This window comes from Oryzias melastigma, linkage group LG15 (assembly GCF_002922805.2).
Source record: "Oryzias melastigma strain HK-1 linkage group LG15, ASM292280v2, whole genome shotgun sequence".
NCBI lineage: Eukaryota > Metazoa > Chordata > Actinopteri > Beloniformes > Adrianichthyidae > Oryzias > Oryzias melastigma.
The window spans coordinates 11,347,435-11,356,361 of NC_050526.1; the positions used below are offsets into that span (position 1 = coordinate 11,347,435).

General features: G+C 39.2%; 1 protein-coding gene across 2 annotated transcripts in view; it reads left to right on the forward strand.

Annotated features, from left to right (window-relative positions):
• Positions 1–1,324: 1,324 nt before the first annotated feature.
• Positions 1,325–8,927, forward strand: part of mcm8 (minichromosome maintenance 8 homologous recombination repair factor) — a 14,844-nt gene continuing 7,241 nt past the window's right edge. The window contains exons 1-15 of one of the 2 annotated variants that reach the window (XM_024297941.2): positions 1,325–2,043; positions 2,265–2,534; positions 2,793–2,858; positions 2,939–3,021; positions 3,097–3,246; positions 3,325–3,422; positions 3,493–3,691; positions 3,773–3,858; positions 4,806–4,951; positions 5,483–5,563; positions 6,993–7,131; positions 7,337–7,367; positions 7,499–7,636; positions 7,731–7,791; positions 8,363–8,443. In XM_024297941.2, the coding sequence (XP_024153709.1) occupies positions 2,267–2,534; positions 2,793–2,858; positions 2,939–3,021; positions 3,097–3,246; positions 3,325–3,422; positions 3,493–3,691; positions 3,773–3,858; positions 4,806–4,951; positions 5,483–5,563; positions 6,993–7,131; positions 7,337–7,367; positions 7,499–7,636; positions 7,731–7,791; positions 8,363–8,443 (1,627 nt within the window). In that variant the 5' untranslated portion in view covers positions 1,325–2,043; positions 2,265–2,266. The remainder of the gene's footprint in view (positions 2,044–2,264; positions 2,535–2,792; positions 2,859–2,938; positions 3,022–3,096; positions 3,247–3,324; positions 3,423–3,492; positions 3,692–3,772; positions 3,859–4,805; positions 4,952–5,482; positions 5,564–6,992; positions 7,132–7,336; positions 7,368–7,498; positions 7,637–7,730; positions 7,792–8,362; positions 8,444–8,927) is intronic. The other variant, XM_024297940.2, reaches the window with a different exon arrangement.

The following is an 8,927-nucleotide window of genomic DNA, read 5'->3' on the forward strand; positions in this document are numbered from 1 at the left end:
TGTAATTTCATCCGCCTTAAAGATTAAAAAGCAATACATGATTCTCCAAAGTATAAAACTTTAAGGATTATACACAGTAGAAAATTACAATGATCTTTTTAAATAAAAGCAAACTCAAACCACTGCAACAAATGGGTGTGGTAACCAGCAAGTGTTAATGTTCATCTCAAAATAAGTAACTTTGAGCTTGATTTCTAACATGGCAAAGAAACTTTTTGGGGAAATCTGGAGAACAAACTGTAAAAAGATGATTCGTTCTGGTTTATCAAATGGCCTTGAAGTCCCATCGACCGGCTTTTGATGGATCGTGGACAGATGAAATGTCTTTCTGAAAGCTGCTGCGGCCTGCCGTCTCCACATCCATCTCTCCACACCGACTGCTGGACCTTCAGCTCCCTAACACGCCATTTATCTCTGCGGTTAGATGGCAACAAATCAGAAATATGAAGGTGGTATTAGCAGAGGGAAGAACTCTCCTAGTGTGTAAATGCTTAAACTGTTAACTTCTCTCCACTACATTGATTTCCTCTCCCTGTTCATTCTGGTTTTTCCTTCCCTCTCTTGAGGAAGTGAATGATTGTTTTTACTTTGAGTGTAAAGATTTCTCTTACATACGTCTTCTCTATGTTGTGCATTCAGAAGCTGTTTGTTTCATTCCCACCTTAAGCTTTCTCAACTAATTGAAATTCGCATCAGCAAACAAAGATGAGAGGAAAAACTTTAGCCACCTTTGCTTGTTGTTTCATGAAACGTCCAGCAGGGGGCAGCAAGAGAGGGGGATTTTCTACAACCTCACCTTTCTGCTGTCTATTTAACCTGCAGTGACAAAGAGAAAGGCTACCCAGTGATATAAGAATATCTGGATAACATAAAACAGAGCATGTGATAGCAAAAACCCAAACATTAGTACTGACATTAATGTAAGTAAAAGTTATTCCTAAAGACTACACTCAAGCATTTACACACAATGTGGAGGGTGAATAAAGAAAACTCTCATTTTAAGATGTTGCTTAAGCATGTCAAAATCAAAACAATTATTACTAAAAAATAGTATTTAAATGTATGTTTTAGGATTTCTGGCAAAGCAGAGAAAATCTGAAAAATAGAAAGCATCTTCCAAAACATCAAGGATCTGACTACAATGAATAGATTTAGAGGAGCTTTCCAAAAGGCCATGCATTTGGTACTTCCTGATTGGCTTGTCATCAAACAATCACTGTGTCAAAAGGGTCTTACATATTAGTCTGTAAATTAAATACAAAACTAACAAACTGAAAAACATTCAAATAAATCGTAAATGTTTTTATTTGTCTTTATTTTATCTGACTTGGAGGCCCAAAGTGTTTAACACAAAAACATCAGTCTGGTCTTTATGATTGTAATAAATGAGATCAAGTAGTGAAACATGTCAAACAGCATTTAAGATACAGGAAGAAACTAAAGGAAAAAAACTGAGGTTTTTTTGTGTTTGTTTGTTTGTTTGTTTGTTTGTTTGTTTGTTTGTTTGTTTATTTATTTATTTATTTATTTATTTATTTATTTATTTATTTATTTATTTCGAGTATGCTCGTGAACGACACTTTAGCCTCCGGTACAGCAGGGGGCGACAACGCTCTCATACTGCCAGATAACACCAGCCTATAACCAGAAGAAGAAGAAGAGCGCTAGGGGACAACCAATCACAGAAGAAGAAAGTTGAAGTCGAAGGAGGGAATTTCAATAACAGAAAGCTCGGTAACGTTTAATTTTAGCCGATATTATTGAACTACACGCGTTTTTAACTGTTTGACTTGAAATAAACTCCGTGTTTTTATGTTTTAAATTTCACATATGTAAATTCACGAGACATTAAACGCTAAAGAAAACCGGAAAGTGTTGCTAGCTAACTCATCACAGAGAGGACACAGTTATTTAAACGAATTTTACTTCATTTTTTCGCTGGTTTACTGAAATGAAATGTTTCTTATATTATGATAATTAAGCAAGATGAGATTTTAGCGGCTTTTTAATAGTAGTCTTACGTGCTTATCAAGAAATACCGGCGTAAGTTGGTTACTATCCTAGTTTTTAGTGTTAGTTTTTTATTCTCAAGAGCCTCACTTTATATTTATGTAAAAATTTGGATTGAAGGGTGTCTAAAGACGGATGTGTCAGATTGTCTCACTGTATTTAGTGTAATAACAACTCATGTCTTTCCCTTAATGCTCCCTTACTTTATGTTTGAGCTTTAACGAGTTCTATTCTCTGACTTCTTTGATATTAAGGGATGAGTGCAGACGATTCCAGGAGAGGTTCATCCAGGGGTGGAGGCAGAGGATGGAGAGGAGGGGGTGGTGGATGGAGAGGCAGCAAAGGTGGCTGGAGAGGAGGAGGAGGAGGAGGAGGAGGAACTGGTGGTGGATGGAGAGGAGGAGGCTGGAAGAACAGACCATGGAGAGGAGGATCCACAGGGGGTGGAAGAGGCTCTGGAGGCACTTGGAGAGGGGGTGTTGGTGGCGGAGGATCATCAAGTCCGACATATAGTTCTCAGAGAGGTGTGTGCAATGGTTTCTTTGAATGTAGATTGTACAAAGAAAGAAGCTGCATAAAGAAACATTAATGTAGCTAACGAAAGGTACAGAGATCTGCTTTTCCTCCATCTGTTCCACTGGGGTTTAATGTGCCTCACCCTCGTTCGTCTTTTCTTATTTTCATACCAAAGCCGCGCTACTCGTGAAACTCCTCATGTTCTGAACATGTGCATGTTTCCATATTTCTGTGTTCAGTAGCTGTTTTGTTTTTGTCTCCTGCAGTCCCTTTTCAGACCACTCTGGATGCCTTATGTCCGTACAAAGGCTGGACGCTCTACTTCACTGAAGGTAATTGCAGATGAAACGCTCACATCAATTAAAGGTCTTAAATGTCTTTTTCTCTCCTTAATGTTCTTTTTCATTTGTAGGATTCATCCAGAGCTCCCCCAGTGTGGAAAAGGTCAAAGTGTTTGAGAAATATTTCACCTCCAGGATTCACCTTTTTGACAAAGTCAGTCTATCTGGATGTTGTTAGTTTTCTGTAATAGTTGTTAGTCTTTGTTTGTAAAATTCTTTGTGTGTTCAGGATGAGATCGAGCGGCAGGGCAGCGTGCTGGTGGACTATGCGGACCTGACCGGAGACAGAAGTGTGAGTCAGGCGCTTCCCGATGTGGTCACGGCGCTGAAGGAACAGCCAGAGGTGATGCTCAGCTGTCTGGGCTTGGCCATTCATCAGGTACACAATCTGCCTTTGTGTTTTCTTTTTGTGGACATTCATCCTTTCAAACTCTGACAAATACTGTGTGTGTTTCAGGTGTTGACAACAGACTTGGAGAAACAAGCTGCTGAGCTGCAAGAGGAAGAACTTCCTGTTTCTGCACCAATCATCAATATTCCTCATATCAGTGCGAGGTAAAGTCAGTGATGAAGCTCCGGTGGTTAATAGCTGGATGACTGTAGCAAACATGTGGATTGTCTGCAGGCTGTATAACTACGAGCCCCTGACGCCACTGCGCACGCTGCGGGCCAGTGTGTTCGGGCGGCTGGTCTGCGTGAAGGGAACGGTGGTCAGAGTCAGCAACATCAGGCCGCTGTGCACCAGGATGGCGTTCAGGTGCCAGACGTGCAGCAGCACCATGTCTCTGCCGCTGCAGCATGGAAAATATGCCACGCCCACCAAGGTGCAGTCCTAGCTTTGGAACTTTTCTGTCATGTCTCGACTTTCAGCATCTCAAATGTTTGTCTTTTTTCTCTCTCCTCAGTGTATCCAGCCTGGCTGTCGCAGTCGCACATTCACCCCCCTCCGCAGCTCTGCTCTCACGCTCACTGTGGACTGGCAGATCATCAAGTTAGTGTTTAAACACAGATCACAATTACAGAAAACAGAAACGTTTGTCTGTAACACCCAAAGTTCAGATCAAGACAAACATTTATTACTCAAACAAGTTTGGTTTGATTTTCTAAAGATAAGATAGTCTTCTTAATCATTCTTAAGTAATGACTAAGTAGACTTCATCTTATTTTTTAGATAGTATGAACTCAGTATATCAGAAACTGGAGATTAAGATTAGAACAGTTCTTGGAACATTCTCACTGTACAAGATCCACTCCACTCCAGGGTACCAGTAGAGTCTTAAAAAGTCTTAAACATAAAATTTATGAATTTGGAAATATTACCTTAAAAACCCCTAAAAAAAATCTTGATATTTGAGGATTAAAATGTATGTTTTTTTTAAATTCTCCGTTTCATGTTTCTTGTTGAAAATGTAATTTTTCAACCATGATTATTTGATCAAACAATGGAAATGAGTAGCAGCAGAACCCATCATTATGGAGTAAAATGTAAAAATTTTAGGGCCATGCATCTTGACGCATTAACGCATGTGATTAATAAATTATGATTAACAGGTTCATATTTATTAACACAAATTAATCACACCACTCAGAGCAGCAGTCTTTCTCTTTTATGCTTTTCTTCTTTTATTCCCGTGTGGGTTTTTTGGGGAAATTGACATCTTTTTTGGAACAATTTAATTTTTTTCTTTAAAACACAAAGTAAATGTTGTTACTCAACCAAACATTTGAAGTATCTCTATTATATTTACCATAAATATTGTTCAGACTTGTTGAAGTTTTGGCTTAAGATGTCCTGGATCGATTTTAGGATTAGTGAATTGGATCGTTCCAAAGTTATGATTAATATTAGCAACCACAAAGTATAATTTGAATGAAATGGTTGGTAAAATATATCCCAACGAGGTCTTGTTATTGACAGAGTAACTGTTGCTGCCTCAGGGTGCAGGAGATGATGAGCGGAGAACAGAGGGAAACTGGTCGTATCCCGCGCACTGTTGAGTGTCACCTGACCTCCGACCTCTGCGACAGCTGCGTCCCTGGAGACACGGTCATCGTGACGGGGATTGTGCGAGTTAACAATGACGGTACAGATGCTCATTCAGAGAAATACTTCCTGGAGAAAAAAACTACGTTTTTGAAAGTATACAGTGTTCCTCTGCTATATTGCAGATCGCATTTCCCAGTCTCACAGTTTTTTTTCAGTGCAGTTTTTGAATGCCTTTCTTTTCATCCTGATTGGCTGGAGACCTTGTGAATCGATCTGTGATATGTTCTGTTTGTCAGTTACATAAATCTCAGATCTTTATTTTCATTCTATAATCCTGGACTTGTTTTTCTACAAAGATTTAAATTTGAGATTTTAAACAAGAGAGAAAAGTGTGAAAATGTTCATATCTGTCTGAGAAAAGTGTAGAGAGTGTGTAGTGAGGAGTTTTTACAGGCTTAAAACAGGGGTTTTCACCTATAACAAGTTATTTAAGGAACGTATTCCCCACAATCAACGAGGGAACACTGTAACCGTATAAGCATCAAACAGTACAAACAATCTGATGTTCTCTCATCTCATGCAGATAAAGGAATTCATCACAGACGTAATATCTTCATGTGCTCTGTAGGTTCAGGCAGCTCCAGAGGAAACAAGGACCAGTGCATGTTTCTCCTCTACATTGATGCTACTTCAGTCAGCAACACCAAAGGTACCATCTGTCAAATGCTGCTCTCAGTTGTGAGAAAGGCAAAATTCAAAAACAATTCTCAATTTACAGGTCAGTCTATGTTCCAATCATTACCTGTGGTTGAGCGTCGGGTCATGACTATAACAACCTAAATGCTACGTGTAGATCCACTGCTCCTCCACATCAATAAAGTCCAGCTGATGCGGTTCGGGCATCTGGTTCAAAAGCCTCCTGGACAACTCCCAGGAGAGGTATTCAGAGACTTTAGCACCAATGAGAGGTTCTGGGGTAGACATGGCTATGTCCAGAATCCCACCCTAATCCCAAAAAAAACATATTGTTCAGGACTGTCTAGTGCCCTGGATTTTAGTTTAGTTTAGTTTAGTTTAGTTTTAATGTAATGCCCCTTGAGATGCAGCATCTCATTTTAAAGGGGGTCAAAAACACAAAGAATTCAAAAACACACAAATATTAATATATACACCGAAATAAATTTATCAAATGGTCAAAAAGGACAAGACAAACTTGCTCGTACACAAAGTTCTCCACTTTCTTGCCCATGTAGGATATAAATTAGACACCAGATGTAACATAAAGTTTAGCAAGTTCACGACAGCCGTACCAGGACTGTACAGTATAAAAATGACGTAAATAAACGAAAAGATATTAGAGAGCTTACTAAGGAAGAGGAAAGTTGATTTGCATATTGCTTGAGACGTTGCGGGCAGTAAAAGTAACTAGGTTTAAAAATGAAATGAGTCCAGTGAAATTCACTCTTCTTAAAAGAGTGCAGTCTGTTGAGTTTGTCCAGTAAAAGACAGAGGTGAGTTCAGTGTGGACATTTAAGAATGAATCTACTCCGTGTATGAAACAGGACATTCAGAGGTTTGAGGTGTGAGTGATAGTTGTTTCAAAAGGAATTCGGACACCAAGCTCACTAATTTAAATTTTTTTCTAAACGTCAGATAAGACTTCACTGATTTCACAAAGAGAAAGTTGTATCTAAACAAACATTTTCTGTCTCTTTGTGACTCCACTGTGTTCTAATGATGAAAATGTGGATGGTTAGTTAAAAATTACATTTAAACACATTTTATTTTCACAAAAATTGTTCGCCTACAATGCTTTGTGGTCTATATTCACCAATGTAGTGAGCATCAATGCACACTGGTTTTTTGCAAAGACTTCTGGGAAATTTCTAGTGCACTCGATTTTGGAATTTGAGATTCGGACAGCACCAAAAAATGATGAACGCACTATAACGTAAGAAATTAATTCGGACACATCTGTTGTCTCTCGTCTGTCCTGGGGGGCTCAGGATTCCTCTGATAGAAAAAAGAAGACATTTTTGTGGAAACGGGGATCTGATTATGTCTGCTAAGACTTGGATGGATGGACACTCACCTTCTGATTGACTGGCAGTGAGTTTATTGCTTTTGTTTAACTGCAGGTCAGTTGTCAAAGTCTGCGGCTGAAGAGTCTAGCGGGTCACTGGAAGGTCGCTCAGGAGGAGAGGAGTTCAGTCTGAAGGAGCTGTACGCCGTCCAGGAGATCCAGTCACAGCCAGACTTATTGAGACTTATTGTACAGTAAGTATTATCACAGCGCATCTAGAAATAATTGACAAGTTTATGTGAATCATTTATAAACAAAGTTGTATTCATTTGATTGATTAAAACACATGAATTAGCCTCCAGTGTCTAAAGGAGCAGAGAAAGATGATGGTTATAATAGATGTTCATTTTAGTGCTAGCAGATGAAATGACTGAATGACTTGTCAACTCTTTCTTACAGCTCTCTGTGTCCTGCTATTTACGGCCATCTGGTGAGTTTTTCTCTGAAGGATTTTACATCTGAGGTCTTTCTTCCTCAGCTGTGGCCTTGTACTTTCTCTGGACTCTTGTTCCTGGAATGTTGAGGTGTAATCTTGCCTCCCTGGTGCTTTCATACCCTCAGCTGGTGAAAGCGGCCCTCGCTCTGGCGTTATTTGGAGGCAGACAGAAGCTCACGGGCAAGAACAGCGTCCCCGTGAGAGGAGACCCTCACATCCTGATCGTGGGAGACCCTGGGCTGGGGAAGAGCCAGATGTTACAGGTAACAGAGAGGAGCAGCACTCACTTTCTACTGTGCACAGACTGACTTTGGTCTCAAATGGTTCAAGCTTTAAATGAGGTTCTTGTTCCTGCAGGCTGTGTGCAATGTTGCTCCAAGGGGAATTTATGTATGTGGTAACAGTACCAGCACCACAGGCAAGTCATCCCATCATTAACAAGCCTCTAATTAAAGGTGTTTGGTTCTGTTTGTGTCAACATTACAAAGAAAAAACACACCTTTCCAGGAAATAGAGTCTAATAAACATTAGTTTTTCACAACTAATTGGAACTTTTTTTAGATCTGAAAACTGATCATTGAAAATGTTTGTTTCTATCTTAACGTAAATGATAAAAACAGCAACGAGTGAAATCCTGGAATCAGAGAGACAGAGCATCAAAAGACTGAAAACCTAGAGTGATTGTAAAGGTCTGTGACTTTCTTTGACTGACTGACTGTGGAAACTCCACCAGAACAAACAGTAGCATGGCTTCCAGCTGCTTCCTGGTGGATTTTGTTTGCAGATTCGGTTTTAACAGAAGAAAAGCCTGTTGGTCGGTAGCTCCTCCTACAACAAGAGAAGAGACAAAAGCATAAACTCACATACAAAAACAAAATTATTTTTATGAAACTTCTTTTTGTACAACAAAAAAAAATCATTTAAACCTGCCCTGAGCATTTGAGCAGAACTGTTTAACATTGTTGAAATTATGTTTTTTAACTCTGCAGGTCTAACAGTGAGTTTGTCCAGAGATGCAGGATCAGGAGATTATGCGCTGGAGGCTGGCGCCTTAGTGCTGGCTGATCAAGGTGGATACCAACAGGAACAACTTTAGATTTTATGGAATATTTTTGATTTATTGTTGAAACGTTTTGTTAAAAAACAGTCTTAAGGTTCCTCATTTGTTGCACTAAGTCAGGACCATCTTTTGCTGTTGATCATATTTCTCTTTAGACTTTGTTATGGTCAGGCTCAGGGATTTACATTTTCCATTCTTCTCTTGTGCTTCAAGTCTCTCAGCTGTGTTGCCGTGGTCTAGTTTTTTGTTTTTTTCCAGTTTCAACTTCATTTTCTGCTATTAAAATTCTTTAAGTCAATTAAGTTTGTAGGTATTCAGGCAGATTTCTTAACTGTCCAAAGAATAGCCCCTCTCATTTTTCAAACTATGAATACAAATTATGGAAGTTTTTCTGGGCCATAATTCTAAGTGTTATGCATTTTTCAATTGACAATTCAATTTGCAAATTCATCATGCAATTTGAGAATGCATTTTGCAATTTGCAATTCAATATT